General features: G+C 59.7%; 1 protein-coding gene across 2 annotated transcripts in view; it reads right to left on the bottom strand.

Moving 5' to 3' along the window:
- LOC138072489 (serine/threonine-protein phosphatase 2A regulatory subunit B'' subunit beta) overlaps nt 1-23,921 on the bottom strand; it is a 30,211-nt gene that overhangs the window by 926 nt on the left and 5,364 nt on the right. Inside the window, exons 2-11 of one of the 2 annotated variants that reach the window (XM_068963532.1) lie at nt 11,158-11,261; nt 10,818-10,920; nt 9,815-9,889; nt 8,349-8,435; nt 7,630-7,786; nt 3,691-3,739; nt 2,996-3,085; nt 2,230-2,405; nt 427-545; nt 229-335 (exon numbers count right to left, since the gene is read on the bottom strand). In XM_068963532.1, the coding sequence (XP_068819633.1) occupies nt 229-335; nt 427-545; nt 2,230-2,405; nt 2,996-3,085; nt 3,691-3,739; nt 7,630-7,786; nt 8,349-8,435; nt 9,815-9,889; nt 10,818-10,920; nt 11,158-11,261 (1,067 nt within the window). Of the gene's footprint in view, nt 1-224; nt 336-426; nt 546-2,229; nt 2,406-2,995; nt 3,086-3,690; nt 3,740-7,629; nt 7,787-8,348; nt 8,436-9,814; nt 9,890-10,817; nt 10,921-11,157; nt 11,262-23,921 lie in introns of those variants that run through there. The other variant, XM_068963533.1, reaches the window with a different exon arrangement.

The raw sequence follows: 23,921 nt of genomic DNA on the forward strand, positions 1-23,921 counted from the left end.
ACCTGGGGCAGAACCAGGCACGGTTCGGAGTCAGAGTCTCCCCACCCTCGGCGGTAGGGCCACAGCCCCTTGGAAACCCTCCCCCAGAAGCGGCAGCCAGAGGTGGCGTCCTCCCGGCCCCAGCTGGCAGCCCTTTTCCCTGCCCCCGTTCCCGGCCACCCCTCCTCCCGGGACCCAGTTCTCCGCCCCCTGCGCTCACCCGTCCTCCCAGGGGTCCCCTGCGCTCACCCGTCCTCCCAGGGGTCCCCTGCGGCCTCCTCGGCCACCAGGATGTCGTACTCCTCAGCAGCGAAGCGCTCCCAGTCGGACAGCTCGGGCCCCTCGCTCTCACTCTCCTGCGGAGCACGGTACGGGGTCGCCCAGGAGCGGCCCGGCGCCCCCTCCCCCGCACGTCCCCCGCAGGCCTCCCCCATCACGTTCCCTCACCCTGAGCAGGGACGCCTGCTCTTTCTGCTCGTGGTCCAGATACTTCTCGATGTTGAAGAAGGTATCAAAAAACACGTTGGCCAGCTTGCAGCGCTTCAGGTCTTGCAGCGTGATCCTCCCTGCGGGAGGGGCCCGGCTGTGAGCGCGTGGGTAGGGGTGCACGGAGGGGACTTTGGGGGACAGCTGGGAGCGTGGGTGGGCGGGGTGGGGGGCGCAGGGCGTGAGCGCTCAGGGCAGCCGCGAGGGAAGCGAAGAGGAGTCTCATGGGCCCCTGGGGCAGCTCATTGGCGTGTGGAGTGGGGCTCCTGGACGCAGGGCAGCTCGTGGGCACATGGGCATGTCATGAGCACACGTGGGTGGCTCTGAGCACACGTGGCTCCCAGGCACCCCAGGGAACCCAGGCCCCTCACGTGTGCAAAGCCACATGCCTTATGGCACAGCACCGTGTGCTCTGCCGCCAGCCCAGCCACAGGAGTGCTCCTGGTGTGGAGGAAGCCTGGCGGGTGGCTGGGGGACCAGAGCCCTGTGTGTCCCTGGGGGTTCATCAGGGGATATAGGGGTCTGCACGCCTAACCCAGAGGGTGGGACCCGAGCTGCCCTAGACCATAGACATGGAGCCGGACGAAGCCTGGACCGGGCAAGAGGGCCCAGGCACGCGGCCCCAGGACAAGTCCGCAGGGCAACACCCGAGACTGGGCTCCCAGGACACAGGACACCCAGGCATTCCACTTGGAGGCAGAGCCTTCCTGTGACCTTGGCAGGCATCCTGGGCGCCCTGGGATGTACCCACCAAGCACCCTGGATCCCAGATCAACCAACGCAATCCCCGGGCCGCGGCACTGGGCCTGAGAAGGGCAGCCCTGTGCAGGGGCCCCTGCCCCGCCCACACTGGGGTCCCGGTGGAGAATGACAGAGCACGGCAGAGGAACGCGGCCAAGGGACATGGCGACCGTCCCCAGCCCCGGGGCACATGCAGTCTCCACGTCAGCTCACCACTCGCGTGCGCTGAGGGCGGGGCTGTGAGGGCGAGTCCAGACTCAGCGGTCACACGCGAGGGCTGAGGGTGGCGCCGCGAGGGTCGCGTCCACCCCCAGGGGTCACACACGAGGGCTGAGGGCGGCGCCGCAAGGGTCAAGTCCACCCCCCAGGGGTCACACGCGCGGGCCGAGGGCGGGGCCACGAGGATCGCGTCCACCCCCCAGGGGTCACACGCGCGGGCTGAGGGCGGGGCCACGAGGATCGCGTCCACCCCCAGGGGTCACACGTGGGGGCTGAGGGTGGGGCCACGAGGGTCGCGTCCACCCCCAGGGGTCACATGTGGGGGCTGAGGGTGGGGCTGCAAGCGTCATGTCCACCCCCAGGGGTCACTCGCTAGGGCTGAAGAGGGCGGTGCCACAAGGGTCGCGTCCACCCCCAGTGACCGGAAGTGCATGGTGCTCAGTTACACAAGAACACACTTGACCTGCCCTGGACGCGACTACCCTCCCGAGGTCGGGCACACACCTCCCCTGTGGCTTCCCACCCCCCAGGGCTCCCTACCCCCTGGGGTGTCCCCCTCCCCAGGAGCACCCCGGTTCCCCAGGGCATCCCCCACAGGCTATCCCCCTCCCCTGGGGTGTCCCCCACTGCAGGGTGCCCCACTTCCCTGGGGAACCCCTCCAGGCTGAGCCCCATCCCCCTGAGCTCCCCACTCCGGGGGCAACCCTATTCCCCAGAGCATCTCCACACCCTGGGTGTCCCCCTCCCCCAGGGGCCCCACTTCCCTGGGGCACCCCCTCCGCAAGGCCCGGCCCCGCACAGCACCTTCAGTCTGGGGCTTCACCAGGTCCAGCATTTGGCACAGGCAGTCCTCGAAGGGCAGGGCCTCGATGGCCATGCTGTCCAGCCGCCGGCACTGCTCCTCATAGAAGTACTCCAGCTCAAACATGGACAGTGCCCCATCCCCGTCCAGGTCCATGCAGCGGAACCAGTACTCGATGCTGCGGCCGGGAGGGCCACACGTCCACTGGGACGGCCGTCCACCCAGACCTGCTCCGACCAGGGTGACCCCACCCCCGGGACCAGTACTAGATGCTGCAGCCGGGAGGGTCACACGTCCGCTGGGACGGCCGTCCACCCAGACCCGCTCTGACCAGGGTGACCCCACCTCTATAACCAGTGCTCAGTGCTGCGGCCAGGAGGGTCACACGTCCACCCAAGCCCGCTCCAACCAGGGTGACCCCATCCCTGGGACCAGTACTCGATGCTGCGGCCGGGAGGGTCACACATCCACCAGGATGACCGTCCACCCAGACCCGCTCCGACCAGGGTGACCCCACCCCCGGGACCAGTACTCGATCCTGCGGCCGGGAGGGTCACACGTCCACCAGGACAGCCGTCCACCCAAACCCACTCCCACCAGGATTAGGGAGGGACAGACCCCACCCCCGGGACCACCCCCTCGTATGACCCCCTCTGAGACGCCCTCACAGGGATGGGCCGCGGGGGGCGCCCTCACCAGTGGGTAACCACTGGGCTCCTCTTGCGAGGGTCCCAACAGCCTGAACAGAGCGCAGGCCCCAACACCCACCTGGTGGGGGTCTTCTTGTCCTCCTCGGAGATCAGAAACCAGACGAAGTCCGCGTAGCTGATTTTTCCTTCCTTCTGCACCTTTCTCCCTCTGGATTCAAGAGACGAGGGCAGCGTCAGGGAGAAGCAGCCTGAGGCCCGAGTCCCTGCCCACGTCCAGGGGTGACCGGAGCCCTGCAGGGACTCAGTCCCAGACTGGATCCCACCCGGAGGCGCCTGAGAGTATGTGCGGGCGCAGGGGAGGGTCTCTCAGAGCCGAGGAGGGCGGGGGGCGAGGATTGGAGCAGAAGGACGTGCCCAGCTCAGGGCCCCCTCACAGCCTTGCATGCCCAGGCCCTGTGTCCCCCCATGCACGGTGTCATATGGCAAGAGCGTGCTTTGTGTGCCCATAACTTATGACCTCACACGTGTAATGATCACGTGTCCTTTACACATGCCCGCACATGACAAAGGCATGTGTGTCCTTTACATACGACCTTACACGAGCGGCACACGTCTCTCTTACTCATGACTTCCTGTGACAATGGCGTGTGTCCCCGTTACCTGTGACCTCACATGGCAAAACCCTATACACGAGCTCCTAAGGCACGACCTCAGGTGCCTCAGAACACGGCCACCCCGGTCAGGAGTGACAGGCAGAGCTGGATGCTCCTGGGAAAGCCAGCCCAGCCCTGCTGGGAGCCCACTGGCACGCACCGCGTCACGGCCCCAGAGAAGATCCGGTCAATCATCTTGGTGGAAATAGCTGCAAGAGAGGAGTCAGGCCATGAGTTCCGCATGGGGGTCCTGGTGCCCCACGCGGCGGCTGTGGACGCGGCCAGGCAGGCTCCGGGCTGAGCCTGGAGACCCAGGTCTGGCTGCGCGGGACCCTGGGGGCCTGGGTTTCCTGTACAAGCCTCCTTGGACACTGCCCACCGCCTCCCAGTCCTGGGTGTGTGTGTCGGTGTGTGTGCACGTGCGTGCTGCTAGGGCTGCGAGGAGACCCAGCCAGTCCATCCTCAAGGAAATCAACCCAGAATAGTCACTGGAGGAACTGATGCTGAAGCTAAAACTCCAATACCGTGGCCACCTGACGCGAAGAGCTGATTCACTGGAAAAGACCCTGATGCTGGGAAAGACTGAGGGCGGGAGGAGAAGGGGATGACAGAGGATGAGATGGCTGGATGGCATCGCCAACTCAATGGACAGGAGTTTGGATAAACTCCAGGAGATGGTGATGGACAGGGAGGCCTGGCGTGCTGCGGTCCACAGGGTCGCAAAGAGTGGAACATGACCGAGCGGGTGAACAGAGGTGTGTCCCAAGTTGCTTCAGGCGTGTCCGACTCTTTGCGACCCTGTGGACTGTAGCCCACCAGGCTTCTCTGTCCATGAAATTCTCCAGGCAAGAGTACTGCAGTGAGTTGCCATTCCCTTCTCCAGGGGATGTACCTAACCCAGGAATTGAACCCAAGTCTCTTGCATCTCCTGCACTGGCAGACAGGTTCTTAAACCAGCTGAGCCGCTGGGGAAACCCACCCAGGCCCGGGACCTGAGCCTCAGTCCAAGTTGCAGAGGCAGGCACTGGCCCCGGAGCTCCAGGAATGAGGGCAGTGTGGACAGCAGGACGCACGTTCACTCCTGCATGGGCTCTGCCTCCAAACACAACGCGCTTGTGATCAGAACCCAGATGCGTGCCAACCATGTTCAAGGAAGAAACAGTGGAAGGCCGGGGCTATCAGATGGATCACCACACACAGGGTGGCTTAAACAGCATGTGGGGATCCTCCCCTCATCCTGGAGGCTGGAGTCGGAGCCCCAGGTGTGGGCAGGGCTGCTCCCTCCTCCCCGAGTCCTCACACGCTCGCCCCCGAGTGCGTCTGTGTCCCGACCTCCCCTTCTTATCAGGACCCCAGTCTTGTGGGATCAGGACCAGCCTAGCGACCTCATTTCACCTTTATCCCCTGTTTAAAGACTATGTCCAAAGACAGCCGCCTCCTGAAATCTCAGGGCTCACAACTCAAGTACATTAATCTTGGGGACACTTTTCAGCCCCTACTTAGGCAAGTAACCACAAAAATGGTGAAATAAAGACAAAACATCCTTTCCTCCCCATTCATCCTGCCTCAATAAAAGTCTCCTCTGAGAAGAACGACTGGACGGTGTCAGAGGCTGAAAAAGGTTTTCCAAAGAGATACATCCACGTCCTGCCTCCCAGCGTGGGAACTGGATCTTATATGACAACAGGGTCCCTGCAGAGGTGATGGAGTGAAGGTCTGAGATGAGGTCCTCCTGGGTGGGGGTGGCCCTAAACCCAGGGACAGGGTCCTTATAAGACATGGAAGAGGAGAGACACGGATGCAGCGGCGAAGCCACGTGGAGACGGAGGCGGAGACGGGAGGGAGGCGGCCACCAGCCCAGGCCGGAGGGACGCCCGGAGCCCCCGGAAGCCGGAAGAGGCGGGGAGGGCCCTCCCCTGGAGCCTCTGCAGGGAGCTCAGCCCTGGGACCCCGACCTCAGACGTGTGGTCCCCAGGGCTGGGGGAGGACGGGTGTCGAGCCCCCATCTGCGGTCATCTGTTACAGCTGCCTCAGGTAACCCTCACGGGCCACGTGGGTGTTGGGCCTTCATAAAGAAGTTCATTTAGGGCCTCCGGCGTCACAACTGGGAGGGTGACTTCCTGTTCTTTGAGGGCCCCCCACGCGCGTGGCAACAGCCCCAGGGAATCAGGACAGGTGACTCAGACGCACTCCCACGCCTGGCAACATGAGGGCAGAAAACCACTCAGGACCCGTCCGCTCTGCTCCAGCCCGCTCCTCTTCACACAGGAGGGCGAGCCCGTGCAAAACCCACGCTGACACAGCCCATGGGCACTCCGGGGGCCGTACTCGAAACTGCCCCGTGTCCTGTCCCGGCGGCAAGACCACCGTGCCCAGGGTCACTTGTGTCCCGAGGACAAACGAGGCCACGAAGACCCCAGCAAGCGGCCCTGTTTGGTGACAGACCCCCAAAAGCGGCTGACGAGAGCCGCCGGACGTGAGAACCACAAGGGTGGACAGAAGGCCCCGGGGACGTGGGAACCAGCCCTGGGCCACGAGGTGGGCGCCTCAGGGTCTGATGAGCGCGTCCCGGCCACCAAGGCCTGTGCTGATCTCATGGCGGGGGTCAGGGTCGAGATCAACAGTGGAACTGAGAGGGACCCACGCACGCACGCACGCTCAGGCGCCCACACACGCACACTCAGGCATCCACGCACGCACGGTCAGGCGCCCACGCATGCAGGCTCAGGTGCCCACGCACGCACGCTCAGGCGCCCACGCACCAGGATCGCTAGGCCCTTGCGGGGCCAGCCTGAGCTATTCAAGGAGGGGCTGACCTCAGGGGCCCATCCAGGCCACACTGACCACAAACAGATGAGTGCCCCGAGGACTCAGAACCCCGCTCGTGGGCGCCATTACCTGGAAGCCCAGTGCACCGAAACCTACAGTTCTAAAGAAACCATTGGCAAAACCAGGCATCCACCACACAGGTGATTTCAGCCCATTTTGCATACCTTGAAGATTTGGTTTCTTGGAAAGGGAGGTTCAGGAAATTGAAGCCGGGGCTCTGTGAGAACCTAGAGGGATGAGGGGACCTGTGTGTACCTCTGGCTGGCTCACCTTGAGGTTCAGGAGAAACGAACACGATTTTGTAAAATAATTATCCTTCAATTAAAAAAGTAATAAAATTTTTTAAAAACTATTTATACGGGATTCCTCACTGCTGCTCCTAAAATGCAAGGAAGCTCGGATTTAGCTATTCCAGCCTCTCTGTCCTGAGGACCCACAAGGGCTCTCCGGTCACACCTGGAGGCTGGAGTTGCAGCCTCCCCAGCAAACGTGTCTCTCTGCTGTTCTCACCAGGCCGACTCCGGGCCCGACGCTGCCAGCCCACCCGCCGCGGCCACAGGGCCCCGAGCTGGGACTCGGTCTCCAGATGGCACCGTGCCCCCACAGGCAGGCGCTAGAAGGCTTGGCAGCAGGCAGCACCAGCAACACGGCAGGAAGGGGGACACGGAGCCCTGCAGGGACAGGCGCTGTGAGCTCGGGGCTGACCCGCAGACTGGCCCCCACCAAGCCCATCAGGCGACCCAGCCTGAGATGACGGCAGGGGTGACCCCCCCTCCTCAGGGACACACACCGGAGGAGGGGAGGGACACAGAGCCCTGTGGGAACAGGCGTCTCCCCTACAGGGACAGGCGCTGTGAGCTTGGCGCCGTGAGCTCTGCGCTGACCCGTGGACTGGCCCCCACCAAGCCCATCAGGGGATCTGGCCTGAGATGACGGCGGGGTGACCCCCCCCTTCTCAGGGACACAGAGGAGACTGGGGGTGGGAAGAGCTGGGGGAATGACAGTGGCTCCGATGGGGAGCCGCCAAGTGCGGGAGATCTCCGGTCCACGCCCGCCTGAGGGCGCCCCCAACGCCACGTGGGCATGTCCGCGGTGTGTGCCCGTCTCCCAAGTGCCCCAGCAGGTCCGGCGGGAGTGCGGGTGCAGGCCCCGAGGGCAGGGGTCGGGCGGTGTGGGGCAGCCGTGGCCTCTCTGGAGAGACCAGGAGCCCGCGCAGCGCCCGCTCTGCGAGTCCCGGCCCTGTCCCGCCCCCGGGGGCGGGGCCGCTCACCGTGGTCGTTGTGTCGGGCCAGGTCTTGCGCGTCGATGAGCAGGTCGTGGTCCGTGTCCAGCTCCCAGAACTTGCAGTAGATGACGTAGAAGTGCTCGTAGGAGAAGAACTCCGTCAGCTGGTTGATGTCTGCCTCCTCCTCCAGGAGAGCCACGTTCTGCCGGACACACCACAGAACTGCCAGCGGGGACTCCAGGGCGCGGAGCGCAAACAGCCCGTCCAGTGGGGACGGGCCCAGACCCCGTGTCGTGGGCAGGCAGGGTCAGAGCAGGGCAAGCCCGTGTGAGGGCCGGGAGGGGCCACCGGGTCAGGGGTGCACCCGGGCCAGGCCAGGTCACAGACGGGGAGGGGAGAAGGTGGGGGACGGGGGAGGGGAGGAGCATGGAGGGACTGCAGGGTGGGAGGTAACTGACGCACAGAGGGGTGGGCGGCGTGTGGACGGGGGACGGGGATGGGGGGGCGTATGGACGGGGGACGGGGATGGGAGGACGGATGGACGGTGGACTGGGACGGGAGGACGGATGGACGGGGGACGGGGACGGGGGGGGGGCGTGTGGACGGGGGATGGGGGGACTGACGGACGGTGGACGGGGATGGGGGGACGGATGGACGGGGAGGGGCTGGGGGACGCGTGGACGGGGAGGGGCGGGGTGCGCCTGGGCGAGGGACGCGGGCGGGCGGCGGCGGGGTCCCGGTCCCGCCCTGATCCCGTGCCGCACCTGCAGGAAGGTGCTCCTTCGCAGCTCGGCGCACGTGATCCTGCCCGACCAGGACCGGTTGACGGTGTAGAAGATCCTCTGGATGACCTGCGGGGCACGGAAGGGGCCCGTCAGCCCGGCACAGCGATGTGGGCGCTGCAGGGCTCCACGGGAGGCCCACGTGTGAGCGCACCCGCCGCCCGGTGACCTCCCGGGTTGCCTCCCCAGGGACTCGGGAGGGTGAGCTGCAGGACCGCGAGCCGCCAACAGAGGGCGGCCGCCCCGCACACGGCGGAGGGTCGGAAAGGAGGCCCGCTGGATCCCAGGGGGACCCGGTGCGGCGGGAGCTGCCCTCGGCCGCAGTCCGCAGCCCGCAGTGAGAGGGCCGCCCTCGAGCTGGATGGGGCGGGGACAGCAGCTCTGACGGCGGGCAGCCCTCACAGCGTGGCCTAAAGCTCCGCTCCGACCCTTCCGCGAGCACCTGACCGACCGCCGGGAGAAGAGCATGAGCTCCAAGCCGAGCGCGCGCCCCCGCCCCAGCACATGGAGGCCCGGCAGGGCACAGGACCTCCTGTGGTCCGGACAGCACTGCCCTGGGCCAGGACGCCCCTCCCCTGCCCCTCCTCCACGATAACCCCCCACCAGTCACCTCCTCCAGGACACCCTCCCCCCTGCCCCGCCCCCTCCTCCAGGACGCCCCCTCCCCTGGCCCCACCTGGACGCCCGCTCCCCTGTGCTGCTCCAGGACACCCCCCACTCCGTCCCCTCCTCCAGGACGCCCCCTCCCCTGTCCCCATCCACGGATGTCCCCTCCCCGGCTCCTGTGAGACAGCCCCTCCCCACCCCCGCTGTAGGCCGCCCCGTCCCCTGTGTGTTTAGGAGCCGCCGGCACGCAGCAGTGTCTACAGCCGGCTCAGTCTGGATCGGTCACTGTTAGTCGGGGAGCAGAGTGCGCAGTGTATGTGCGACGGGGTCTGGGGCGTCCACACCCCCGCCCCGCCCCACCCCGCCCCGCGTGCGTCCGCCCCGCCCACACGTGTCCGCCCCGCCCACACGTGTGCACTCTGTGCTACAGGACAAGCGTGCTCCCAGCCCGCGTGCCCGGGGCTGCCCGGACCCACCTGCACCCTGAGCCAAGCCATGTGTGTGGGCAGGAGCCCTTCCCCCAGGTGCGGTTCCCCCAGGTGACCCCGGCCCACGGCAGGGGCGGGGCCTGGGCTGTGGTTCCGAGGCCCCGGGCCACAGGCGGGGCCCATGCCTGATGCTCTGAACCTGAAACCCTGCCGCCCGGAGGCAGAGGGCAGGGTCTTGGACGTGCCCTCGCCTGCCGGGACCTGCGCCCCGTCCGACCCTGGGGCTCGGCGCCGTGCCCTGCGCGGGGCCCGTGTGGGCCACACCGCTCACCCGTCCGGAGCCCCAGAGAAAAGGCCCACAGACACGTGAGCCTGGTGAGAGCGGGGAGTGGGGGCCGCGGGCGCCACACTCACCGTGGTGATGTAGCGGGAATGGAACTCGGCCGCCTCCTTCAGGAACGCCAGCCCGGGGTGTGTGTTCACCACGTCCTGCGGGGGGACAGCACCCGGCCCTGGGACGCGCCGCGGGACCACCCACAGCCCACGGGCTGAGAACCCATGTGTCCACCAGAACCCCAGGGTCGCACAGGCAGGCCCAGAACCACCCCCGTGGAGTCCCCTCGAGCACACAGGCACATGAAATCACGTCAGAGCAAGACTGTACTGTGGGGCCACGTCTGAGGAAGGACGGGGCTTTGAACGGAGGCGGCTGTCACGGCCTCTCACCACCAAGGGTGAGCGGACACGTATGAACACGCAGACACCAGCGTGTGAGGGCGTCCCACGCTCTGAGGAGTCTGTGACACGTCCTCGTGTGATAAAGGACTCGAACCCCAGGAGCCCTCTACGCAGCTCTCCTTCACATCCTAACTCTGCCTGTTCCTCTTTCAAGTGGGACGTGCAGGGAGCCAGCCGCCACTTTAAACTCTCCAGAGAACGGACCATGAAGCCCTGAACAAACTGTTTAAAGGAAGCGGAAAGGCATTTGGAATGAGCGTCCTGCAAACCCTGACCCGGTCTGTGACAGCCTGGCACCCAACGGCGCGGTGCCCGTCTGAGTCCAGGCGCCCAGGCTCAGGACTGGAGCTGTCCACTCGGTCCCACTGCTCACAGAGCTCCCAAGGGGCTGCACGGGGCCAGCCCAGGGAGGCGGCCCCCCAAGGTCAGAGAGCCAGGCTCCCACACAGCAGAGGCGGCCCCCAGGGGCAGAGAGCCAGGCTCCCACACGCGGGTGTAGACATAGGGATGCGCCTGTGAAAGGGGTGGGGGTGTGTGCAGCAGAGGTGGGACATGCGTGTGGTGGGCAGGTGCAGTGGGGGGTGTGCACTGCGCGAGGCAGCAACACACGGACGCGGCATGTGCGGTGCACAGCGGGGACACACGGGAGAGGGGCACGGGGCGGGCCACGGGCACGCACCTGCAGGAAGGGCACAAAGTCCTCCTGCACCAGGTAGCTGCAGCCGGGGCTCACGAGCAGGTGCACAAACTTGGCAGCATCGTCGTGACAGTTCTGCAGGACCCTGGGCGACAGAGCACACCCCTGCTGACCCCCGCACGTCCACTGGCCCCCGCCCAGACTCGGGCCCCAGGAGGGACATGGCAGCTGTGCCAGAAGCCCCAGGCACGGTCTCCCCCAGACCTGACCGTCCCGGCCGCCGGGACCCCCAGGCATGGCCTCCCCCAGAGTGACAGTCCCGGCCACTGGAGTACCAGCCGGGGTGGGGGACAGCTGGGGACGACCCCCTCTCGGGACTCACTTTCTCCACATTGCGATGAACTTGTGGACGGACACAGAGCCAGTGCGCTCACCACCAGCGCCGCAGAAGAGCGGTCCCTTCCAGTAGAGCGGGCAGCCACAGGCCTGCAGGAGGGGCGGGGACCCGGGTAAGCTCGTCCTGGCCCCCACGGAGGCCCAGCAACGACGAGGCAGGGAGAGCCGCTGTGTGCAGACGGCATGCCCCGCACAGCCCAGCATGTCTCTGAGGACACGGCAGCCCCTCGCCCTCGGTCACACAGGCGATGGGGACGCAGACACTGCTCCTGAGGATGTGCTGTGCACCTCATCCCCCGACTGGAGCCTGACGGTCAGCAACCGGGACAGAGGAGGTGGACATACCCCCAAGCCCAGAGTCTCAGCATCTCGCGGCCCGTGGGGAGAGCGTACACGACAGAGGAGACTGTGAAACACTCGGGACGCGACAAGGACGCTCCTGCAACACCACATGTCTCAGGGGTCAAAGGGACCACATCGCTCACAGTCACAGCTCTCAAGACCCTGATGCTGGGCAAGATTGAAGGCGGGAGCAGGAGGGGACGACACCAGATGAGATGGTTGGATGGCATCACCAACTCGACGGACGTGGGTTTGAGCAAGCTCTGGGGTTGGTGACGGACAGGGAAGATGTACTGCAGCCCGTGGGGCCACAAGCAGCCAGACATGAGTGAGCAGCTGAACAACAGGAGGCACTGAAGAGGTCTGGAGACAGCGGAGGCGCTCTGACTGCTTCATTTCCCGGGGGCAGGACGTATGGGAACAGTGGAGGCGCTCTGACTGCTTTATTTCCTGGGGGCAGGACTGCAGACGGGCTTCAGTTTTGCCCTCAACGCTTTGGTCAAATCCTGGGACAGACACCAGCAGATGTGAAGACCTTTACCAACAGTTCTACAAACACCCCACTCATGCGGGCAAGACCAGGAGAGTCCAAAATACATGGGAACACTCCAACAATCCCAGGAGACCAGAGTTCGACTCCTGGAGGAAGATCCCCTGCAGAGAGAAACGGGAATCCATGCTACTGTCCTTGCTTGGAGAATCCCACAGACAGAGGAACCTGGCAGAGTACATTCCATGGGGTTGCAAAGAGTCAGACAGGCCTGAGCGAGCGAACAACAGGAAAAAGCCAAACAGCTCAGTGACCGGCTCAGGGTGACCCCTGAGGCCCACGAGCTGTGCGCTGACGGGCCCTGAAGCAAAGAGCACGAACGGGGTCAGGACTGCAGAGGGAGACGCGGAGGAAACACGTCACCAGACCCCAGCCGACGGGACCACACGACGGTCTCAAGAGCTGGACCCGGACACCGGCTCACAGACCTCTATGCTGCAGGGGGGCCGGTGCAGCAGCCAGCAGGCGGCCAGGACGCCCCGCCCGACTGAATGAAAGCGGACAGACGGCCTACAAAGACCTTTCGCCAAAGAAGACATACAGACGGCCACGCTGCACGAAAAGACACTCAGCACTGATAATCAGAGATATGCAAATCAAAGCCTTAGAGAGGCTCACCTCCCACCCATCAGAATGGCCGCCGCCCACAAATCGACACACAGCGAACGCTGCAGGGCGCGTGCAGGAGAGGGAGCCCTCCCACACTGTTGGCGGGCCTGTACACTGTTACAGCCACCGTGGAGGACACCACGGAGGCTCCTGGAAAAGTAGAGAGAGCCGCCACGGGGGCCAGCCATCCCACTGCTGAGCGTGTGTCTGGAAGGGGCGCATGCCCCCCATGCTCACGCAGCACTGCTCACAGAAGCCGGGGTGCGGGGGCAGCCAGAGGCCACCGACAGAGGAGTGGGTAAAGATGGGCACAGGCACGCCGTGGGCCCCACTCGGAGTGAAATACGTCACCTGCAGCAGCGCGGGTGGGCCTGGACTTGGGCACACTGTGGGATGGGGCTCAGAGAGGAACACCGCAGCAATGCCCTCAGACGGGGAGTGCAGAGAGAAGCGACATCTAACCCTACTCACAAAGCAGAAACAGACTCTCAGACTGACAGGATGAACTTATGATTACAGGGGGAAGGGACGGTCAGGGAGTCTGGGATGGACATGGACACACGGCTGTGTTTAACATGGAGAACCAGCAAGGGCCTGCTGGACAGCACAGGGACCTCTGCTCAGTCCTCTGTAATGACGGGAGAAGGGACAGTCAGGGAGTCTGGGATGGACATGGACACACGGCTGTGTTAAACATGGAGAACCGGCAGGGACCTGCTGGACAGCACAGGGACCTCTGCTCGGTGTCAGGGGGCCGCCTGGCTGGGAGGGGATCCGGGGGAGAATAAACACATTGAGCCCATTTGCTGTCTATCTGAAGCTATCACAACACTGTTAATCGACTAAACTCTAATATAAAAAAAAGTTTAAAAAAAAATAAATTTAGCAAGTCAGGTGAGCTGAGCACACACCTGAAAGATGGGAAGTAAATCAGCAAACTCAACGTCCACAATCTTCCCATGTTGGAAATGACCAGTCTCAAATGCTTCACTGTGAATTCTCCCAAACATTAACATAAAGCGCCATCCCAAATCTCAACACACAGCTCCAGAAAGGGGACCAATAGCCCAACCCGCTCTGTGTAAGGCCAGAGCACTCTGGTGCCGAACTAGACAGAGGGTTCAGCAGAAAAGGAGACCCCAGACGGGCATCTTCCAGGAGTCTGGACCGAAACCCTGACAAGACACAAGACTCAGGACCGCAAAGCACATGAGGAAGATGAGCAGACAGGACTCATGACGAAACGGGAGCTGAGTCAGAGACCCAAGAGGACTTCATCATCTGAACGTTTGCTTCCCGTCATGAGGGGCTGAAGAAGGGCCACAGGATCCCGCAATGCACGCGGAAAAGCAACGGGCAAGCGTCAACATCCAGTCACGATGAGACACGGTGAGGGGGCTCAAAGCAAAGCAGGGCCTCACTGACACGGGCTGCTAGAGGACTCGCGGCCCCCACCGGCGTCCAGGGCGGGGGTGCCCTGCCCCGAGGCTGCTCCGCAGTGCCGGTCCGCACCCACACAGAGACCCGGCCACTGCCACGGGCAGAGCGCGAGAGCAGGGAAGACACGCGGGGTGCACTGGACAAGGGACCCTGCGTCTGTCTGCACAGGACGGGAAGGGCAAGAAACACCTAAGGACCCTCAGAAAGCAGTCTCATGAGAGAATTAGCACCAGGTCAAGACACAGGAATCAGCAAAGGTCTACACGCCGCAAAGAAAGGTCATAAACGGAAGTAAACTAAGGCTTTTCACAGTATCACAAAACAGTGGACAGGGAGGAGTCAGCACTGAGGAGGGAGCACCACAGTGAGGACGGGGAGGAGTCAGCACTGAGGAGGGAGCACCACAGTGAGGACGGGGAGGAGTCAGCCCTGAGGAGGGAGCACCACAGTGAGGACGGAGAGGAGTCAGTCCTGAGGGAGCACCACAGTGAGGACGGGGAGGGGTCAGCACTGAGGAAGGAGCACCACAGTGAGGATTGGGAGGGGTCATCACTGAGGACGGAGCACCACAGTGAGGACGGCGAGGGGTCATCACTGAGGGAGCACCACAGTGAGGACGGAGAGGAGTCAGCCCTGAGGAGGAAGCACATCAGTGAGGACGGAGAGGGGTCAGCACTAACGAGGGAGCACATCAGTGAGGACGGGGAGGAGTCAGCTCTGAGGAGGGAGCACATCAGTGAGGACGGGGAGGAGTCAGCTCTGAGGAGGGAGCACATCAGTGAGGACGGGGAGGGATCAGCACTGAGGAGGGAGCACCACAGTGAGGACGAGGAGGAGTCAGCACTGAGGAGGGAGCACCACAGTGAGGACGGGGAGGAGTCAGCCCTGAGGAGGGAGCACCACAGTGAGGACAGGGAGGGGTCAGCCCTGACGAGGGAGCACATCAGTGAGGACGAGGAGGGGTCAGCACTGAGGACGGAGCACCAGTGAGGATGGGGAGGGGTCAGCACTGAGGAGGGAGCACCACAGTGAGGACGAGGAGGAGTCAGCACTGAGGAGGGAGCACCACAGTGAGGACGGGGAGGAGTCAGCCCTGAGGAGGGAGCACCACAGTGAGGACGGAGAGGAGTCAGCCCTGAGGGAGCACCACAGTGAGGACGGGGAGGGGTCAGCACTGAGGAAGGAGCACCACAGTGAGGATTGGGAGGGGTCATCACTGAGGACGGAGCACCACAGTGAGGACGGAGAGGGGTCATCACTGAGGAGGGAGCACCACAGTGAGGACGGAGAGGAGTCAGCCCTGAGGAGGAAGCACATCAGTGAGGACGGAGAGGGGTCAGCACTAACGAGGGAGCACATCAGTGAGGACGGGGAGGAGTCAGCTCTGAGGAGGGAGCACATCAGTGAGGACGGGGAGGAGTCAGCTCTGAGGAGGGAGCACATCAGTGAGGACGGGGAGGGATCAGCACTGAGGAGGGAGCACCACAGTGAGGACGAGGAGGAGTCAGCACTGAGGAGGGAGCACCACAGTGAGGACGGGGAGGAGTCAGCCCTGAGGAGGGAGCACCACAGTGAGGACAGGGAGGGGTCAGCCCTGACGAGGGAGCACATCAGTGAGGACGAGGAGGGGTCAGCACTGAGGACGGAGCACCAGTGAGGATGGGGAGGGGTCAGCACTGAGGAGGGAGCACCACAGTGAGGACGAGGAGGAGTCAGCCCTGAGGAGGGAGCACCACAGTGAGGACGGGGAGGAGTCAGCCCTGAGGAGGGAGCACATCAGTGAGGACGGGGAGGCGTCATCACTGAGGACGGAGCACCACAGTGAGGACAGGGAGGGGTCAGCCCTGAGGAGGGAGCACCACAGTGAGGACGGGGAGGGGTCAGCACTGAGGAGGGAGCATGACAGTGAGGATGCGGGTGGGGAAGGCAGGGCCCAGGACTGTCCTGATCCTGGGGAGGAGTGCCCTGCACAGCTCTAGAGATGACCTGTTGCCCACACACAAGAGCATCCAGGTCCTGACTCCTACATGGCTGAAGAAGGTTCCAAGGCAAGTGGGCAGGGGGACAAGGGGCCTGCTGAGTGGGTAAGAAGCTGCTGGGCACTGTGTGCAGAAGTGCCCCTTCTTCCTGTCCCATGCAGGCAATCACCCCGCTCTGAGTGCGGTTCATACCTGAACAGAAGAATTTACCACAGCAACTTTCAGAGGACAGCACAAGAGAAAATGCTAGTGGGCTACGCTTTCTATCAAGGACAGAAATTCGCAAACCACAAAGTAAAGAACCTGAGGACCAGACAGGATGTAAATTAAAACCATATGTAATTCCAGAGGCTGATGGAAGAGTGGAAAGGCAAGGGAAGACTGGGACAAGGGCCTCTGACCAGTGCTCACATCTGGAGAACGCACAAGACACATGGAACTCAACACTAAGAAAACACTGGATGCTTAACGGGCAAACGATCTGAACACAGATGTCATCCAACAAGGTATACAATGACACAAAGGCTCCGTCCACAGATGCTCGGTACTGAGTCACTAGAAATGTGCCAGCTAAAACAAGAACCCACTGTGTGATTCTATACAGATAAACTTCTACTAAACTCTAACCAATCCACAGTGACAGAAAGTTCCCAGTGGGGGCTTGGCTGCAATGGACTGGACAGTGAGTTGAGGGTTTGCCAGAAACGCTTCTCATCTGACGGTGTTGACAGTTTCATGGAGACGCACACACCCCAAGGCGGATGAAGTTGTCCACAGTTAATACCTACGGTTCACCTCACGTCATTATACCCCAAGACAGCACCCAAAACAGGAAAAGATACCAATGAGAAACAAACACATCATCAGAGACTGAACCTAACCATTACAGAAATGACCCCAGAAGCTAGAGTAAGCGACCTCAGCACCCAGACACACACACACCCCAGTGTGACCTCAGGACACAAAGACACACACACACACCCCAGTGTGACCTCAGCACACAAAGACACACACACACACACCCCAGTGTGACCTCAGCACCCAGACACACACATATCCCAGTGTGACCTCAGCGCACAAACACACACACACACATCCCAGTGTGACCTCAGCACCCAGACACACACACATCCCAGTGTGACCTCAGCAAAGACACATACACACACCCCAGTGTGACCTCAGCACACAAAGACACACACACATCCCAGTGTGACCTCAGCATGCACACACACACACAAACCCCCCAGTGTGACCTCAGCACCCAGACACACACACATCCCAGTGTGACCTCAACACAGAAAGACACACACTCATCCCAGGGTGACCTCAGCATGCACACACACACACACATACCAGTGTGACCTCAGCACACAAAGACACATACATACACGCCAGTGTGACCTCAGCATGCAGACACACATCCCAGTGTGACCTCAGCACATAAAGACACACATACATCCCAGTGTGACTTCAGCGTGCACACACACACATCCCAGTATGACCTCAGCACACAGACACACACACACACACCCCAGTGTGACCTCAGCATGCGCACACACACATCCCAGTGTGACCTCAGCGTGCCCACACACACACACCCCAGTGTGACCTCAGTGTGCACACACACACATCCCAGTGTGACCTCAGCATGCACACACATACACATCCCAATGTGACCTCAGCACACAAAGACACACACACACATGCCAGTGTGACCTCAGTATGCACACACACACACCCCAGTGTGACCTCAGCGTGCACACAGACACACATCCCAGTGTGACCTCAGCATGCCCACACACACACACCCCAGTGTGACCTCAGTGTACACACACACATCCCAGTGTGACCTCAGCATGCACACACATACACATCCCAATGTGACCTCAGCACACAAAGACACACACACACATGCCAGTGTGACCTCAGTATGCACACACACACACCCCAGTGTGACCTCAGCATGCACACAGACACACATCCCAGTGTGACCTCAGCACACAGAGACAGAGAGACACACCAGTGTAACCTCAGCACAGACACACACACACAGACACCCACACATCCCCGTGTGACCTCAGCATGCATACACGTACACACACACACACACTCACCCCAGCGAGGCTGAAAACTGCGGACACCAAGAGCCGGCATCTCACCGCTCGCTAGACGTGCCCAAGGCACAGGTGCGCCGGAAGACAGCTTTGCACTTCATGTAAAATTAAACATTCTGTCAGCAGATGACCCAGGAATCCAACAGAGGCATCCTTACCTCAGACAGACGCAAAGCTGTCGCTGGAATCCCAGGAATGCAAACGTTCACAGCGGCTATACTCACGAGACAGCACTGGGAACGACCAAACATTCCTGCACCGGTAAACACACACGGAGGGACGCGCGTGCACAGGATGCCACTCGGCAGTAAACACTGCGGACAAATCCCACAGCTGTGCCCAGAAACCAGAGACAGCCCCCACGGGTCCCCCTGTGACATTCCTGACCAAGCAAAACAACGGCAGCAGAAGGGCTGGGAGTGAGGGAGCACGGGGCCCGGGTCAAATGCTGCCTGGAAGAGCAGACACACAGAAACCATACGGGCCCCAGACGGCTGCGCAGCGGAGGGGCAGAGCGCCGCCGCCAAGACACAGAGGCCAGCCCAGCTGCCCTCAGAGGAGCCGGGCGCAGAGGCCCGTCCTGCCCCACGGACCCCTGCACGCAGCACCACAAGGTGGGGGCACACGCCCCAGCCAGGCCCTCGGGCCCGACCACCAATCGGGGAGTGCAGGAAGCTGGCCAGCAACACGGGGAGGGACCTGGAGCAAGAGGGGCGCACGAGGCAGCCTGGGGAGGCTGGTGTTCCCGCTGTGATTCAGCCACTAACTCCTGTCCGGCCCTCCGCAACCCCACGGGCTGCAGCCTGCTGAACTCCTCTGTCCATGGAAGTCTCCAGGCAAGAATGCTGCAGAGGGCTGCCATTTCCTCCTTCAGGGCTTCTTGCCAACCCAGGGATCTAACCCACGTCTCCTGCACTGGCAGGCGGGTTCTTTACCACCAAGCCACCTGGGAAGCCTTTAGCGTTCCCTATATAAGTCTAAAAATAGAATTACCATGTCATCCAACAGTCCCACTCCTGACCATGATATCTGGAAAAGATGAGCACTGAAATTCAAAAAGATACATGCACCCCAGCGTTCCCAGCAGCACTATTTATAATAGTGAAGAGATGGATCCACAGGGGCGAACATTTAGATTGTGGAAAACTGCATACATACGATGGGGAAATCTTACTCTGTGTCCATTATACCTCAATAAAGCTGACCGAAAAACAAAATTAATTGATTCAAGAATCTAAGAAAAACTGACAATAGACAAATGTATAAGAAAGCGATGAAGATGTGAGCAGAGCCTGATGACACAGGTAAGCAAAAGACGGCAGTACGCCACGAAGCTGACGGACGCCTATCCAAGAAAAGAGAAGTAAAGCTCTAGCGTCAGTCGTCAAAATAAATAACCCTGCAGAGAAAAACGGTCACATGTGCAGATTTGGCATTCTGGTATTAGAAGAATCAATACTGTCAAAATGACTATAATGCCCAAGGTAATCTATACATTCGGTGCAACTGCTATCAAATCAACTGGTGGCATTTTTCACAGAACTAGAACAAAAGCTTTAAAAATCTGTATGGAGACACAGAAGACCCCAAATAGCCAAAGCAATCTTGAGAATGAAAACCAGCTGGAGGAGTCACGGCGCCTGGCTTCAGGGTGCACTACAGAGCTCCCGTCACCAAACTCGCGTTTGTTGTTCAGTCGCTCAGTCGTGTCCGACTCTTTGCGACCCCATGGACCATAGCCCACCAGACTCCTCTGTCCATGGGATTTCCCAGGCAAGAATACGGGAGTGGGCTGCCAAACCCTACTCCATGGGATCTTCCCAACTCGCGGATCGAACCCAACTCTCCTGCATTGAAGGTGTTTCCTTTACCACTAGCGCCATCCAGGAAGCCCCAAATAAATAAACACACATATTTTTACATCCAATCAAAATACAGTCAGAAGAGCTCTGGAGAATGAAATGGAAACCCACTGCAGTATTCTTGCCTGGAAAAGTCCACAGACCGAGGAGCCTGGCTGGCTACAGTCAATCGGACGGCACAGAGCTGGGCACGACTGCACAACCAACTTTACTAGTGCCAGAGAACTTCACCCCACAGGCCACAACTGAGACCTGGCACAATCAAATAAATAGTAAACATAAAATAAAGTGGCCCGCAGAGCCAAGCAGGCATATCTCGGAAGAAAACAGTACAGATGGCCAACAAGCACGTGGAAAGACGCTCGACGTCACTGACTGCCAAAGAAAGGCAAATCTAAACTGCAGTGAGGGGCTGCTTCACACTGGTCAGGACAGCACTCCATCCCGGTCACGAAAAAGTCTACAAGCAATAAATGCTGGAGAGGCGGAGACAAGGTACCCTTCTACACTGCTGGTGGGAATGTAAGGTGGTGCAGTCACTATGGAGAACAGGATGGGGGGTTCTCAAAAAGACAAAAATGGAACTAGAATATGACCCAGCGATTCCACTCCCAGGATATGACCCAGCGATCCCACTCCCACGATACGACCCAGCGATTGATCCCACTCCCACGATACGACCCAGCAATCCCACTCCAACAATATGACCCAGCGATCCGACTCCCAGGATATATGACCCAGCGATCCGACTCCCACGACACGACCCAGCGATCCCGCTCCCAGGATATGACCCAGCGATCCCACTCCTGAGCATATATCTGAAAAGATGAAACTCTAATTCAAGAAGACACACGCACCCTAGTGTTCACTGCAGCTCTATTTACAAGAGCCAAGAAATGGAAGCAACTAAATGTCCACGGACAGATGGATGGATACAGAGATGTGGAACACACGCACGACGGGGCGTCCGTGGCGTATAAGCAAGAATGAAGAGACGCCGTTTGCAGCAGCACGGATGGGCCTAGGGATTGCCATCCTAAGTGAAGTAAGCCAGACAGATGCAGACAGAGATCACATGATATGACTGATATGTGGAGCCAAAAAAAGGGTACACAAGGGCTTATCTATGAAACAGAAACAGACTCACAGACAGAGAACAAGCTTGTGGCTACCAAAGGGGAAGGGATGACATGGGAGCTTGGGATTAACATACACACACTACTAACATATGAGCAGGTAACCAACAAGGACCTGCTGTATAGAGCACAGGGAACCCTACTCAGCACTGTCGTGATCTAAGTGGGAAACCCCTACTCAGCCCTGTGTCGTGATCTAAGTGGGAAACCCCTACTCAGCACTGTGTCGTGATCTAAGTGGGAAACCCCTACTCAGCACTGTGTCGTGATCTAAGTGGGAAACCCCTACTCAGCACTGTGTCGTGATCTAAGTGGGAAAGCATCTGAGAAAGAACAGACGCCTGTCTAAGTGTGACTGATTGACTTCGCTATACGTGTAACACTAACACACCACTGGAAGTCAACTCTTTGCTGTTCAGTTGCCCAGTCACACCCAACTCTGCAATCCCATGAACTGCAGGCCTCCTTCTCCTCCACCATCTCCCAGAGTTTGCCCAAGTTCGTGTCCACTGAGTCGCTGATGCCATCCAGCCATCTCATCCTCTGTCGTCCCCTTCTCCTCCTGCCCTCAGTCTTTCCCAGCATCAACATCTTTTCTAATAAGTTGGCTCTTCACATCAGGTGGCCAAAGTATTGGAGTTTCAGCTTCAGCATCAGTCCTTCCAATGAATATTCAGGACTGATTTCCCTTAGTATTGACTGCCTTGATCCCCTGGCTGTTCAAGGGACTCTCAAGAGTCTTCTCCAACACCACAGTTCAAAAGCATCAATTCTTTGGTGCTTAGCCTTCTTTATGGTCCAACTCTCATATCCGTACATGACTACTGGGAAAACCACAGCTCTGACTGGATGGACTTTTGTTAGCAAAGTAGCGTGTCTGTGTTTTAATTTGCTGTCTAGGTCTGTCTTAGTTTTTCTTCCAAGGAGCAGGCGTCTTTAAATTTCAAGGCTGCACTCACTGTCCACAGTGATTTTGGAGTCCAAGAAAATAAAGTCTGTTACTGTTTCCATTGACAGAAAATAAATAAATAAGATAGAGATTTAAAAAAAAAAATACAATAGACCAAGAGCTGATTCTCTGAAAGTGTACACAAAATTGACCAACCTTTGCCCAGGCTCACCAAGAAGAGAGAGCATATCCAAATAAACAAAATAAGAAATGAAAAAGGAAAAATATCAACCAGTATCACAGAAATAAAAAATCCGTAAGAGAACACTGAAGAATTATATGCCAAGCAGTCCAACGCCAGGCTCCCGTCCTCCACCATCCCCGCTCAGCAGCTCAGGCGATCCGGCTCTGCGACCCCGTGGCCTGCAGCGCGCCCCTCCACCATCTCCGCTCAGCAGCTCAGCCGTGTCCGGCTCTCTGCCGCCTCCTGGCCTGCAGCGCGCCAGGCTCCCGTCCTCCACCATCCCCGCTCAGCAGCTCAGCCGTGTCCGGCTCTGCGACCCCGTGGCCTGCTGCGCGCCAGGCTTCCGTCCTCCACCATCTCCCAGAGCTTGCTCAAATGTCCACTGAGTCGGTAATGCCATCCAACCATCTCATCCTCTGTCGTCCCCTTCTCCTCCCACCTTCAAAACATTGTGGTACTGACACAGAAACAGACACTTGGATCAAGGGCCTGCAACAGAGAATCCAGAAATAAACCCACAAGTATGCTCAATTATGCTTTGACAAAGGAGGCCAGAATATACAATGGAGAAAAGAAGAAAAATTCTTCAGCAAGTGGTGCTGGGAAAGTTGGAGAGATGCGTATAAATCAATGAAGTTAGAACACACCCTCATGCCACCCACAAAAATAAGCTCAAAATGGCTTAAGGACGTAAACCTATGACATGATGCTATAAAACTCCCAGTAGAGAACACAGGCACCACACGTTTTCTTAGGTCAGTCTCCCAAGGCAACAGGAATAAAAGCAGAAATAAACAAGCGGGACCTAATCAAGCTCACAGGCTCCTACTCAGAAAAGGAACAAAAGACAACCCACAGAACAGGACAAAATGTTTGCAAACGATATGGCTGACAAAGGACTGATTTCCAAAATAGACAAATACGTCACACAACTCCACAACAAAACAATTGAAAAATGGGCCAAACGTCTAAATAGACATTTCTGCAAAGAAGACATACAGATGGCCAATGGGAACATAGAAATATGCTCAACACTGGTAATTATTAGAGAAATGCAAATCCAAACTACAATGAGGTACCACCTCACATCGCTCAGAATGGACATCACTGAAAAGGTCTACAAATAGCAAACGCTGGAGAGGGTGTACAGAGACGGGAACCCTCCTACACTGTTGGTAAGAACATGAATCGGTGCAGTCACTATGAAAAAGTTTGCAGGTTCCTCAAAAAACTAAGAACAGAGCTGCCGTATGATCCAGCAATCGCACTCCTGGGCAGATACCCAGGAAACTCTAATTCAGAAACACCCTCGCAGCCCCGTGTTCAGGGCAGCACCGTTCACAACGCCAAGCCATGGAAGCACCTGAACGTCACCACAGATGGACAGACAGAGAGGTGGACAGACACGGTGGAGCCCTGCTGGGCCACAAAGAGCGCTGCGATGCCGTTGGCGGCAACACGGACGGATGAGTGGTGATCACACTGAGTGAGGTCAGCCAGCCAGAGACAAGCACCTAATGGTGTCATTCATATAAGGAAGCTAAAATACGGCACAGACGAACTTCTCTGAGAAACAGAGACTCAC

The sequence above is a fragment of the Capricornis sumatraensis genome, unplaced genomic scaffold, assembly GCF_032405125.1.
Source record: "Capricornis sumatraensis isolate serow.1 unplaced genomic scaffold, serow.2 scaffold54, whole genome shotgun sequence".
NCBI lineage: Eukaryota > Metazoa > Chordata > Mammalia > Artiodactyla > Bovidae > Capricornis > Capricornis sumatraensis.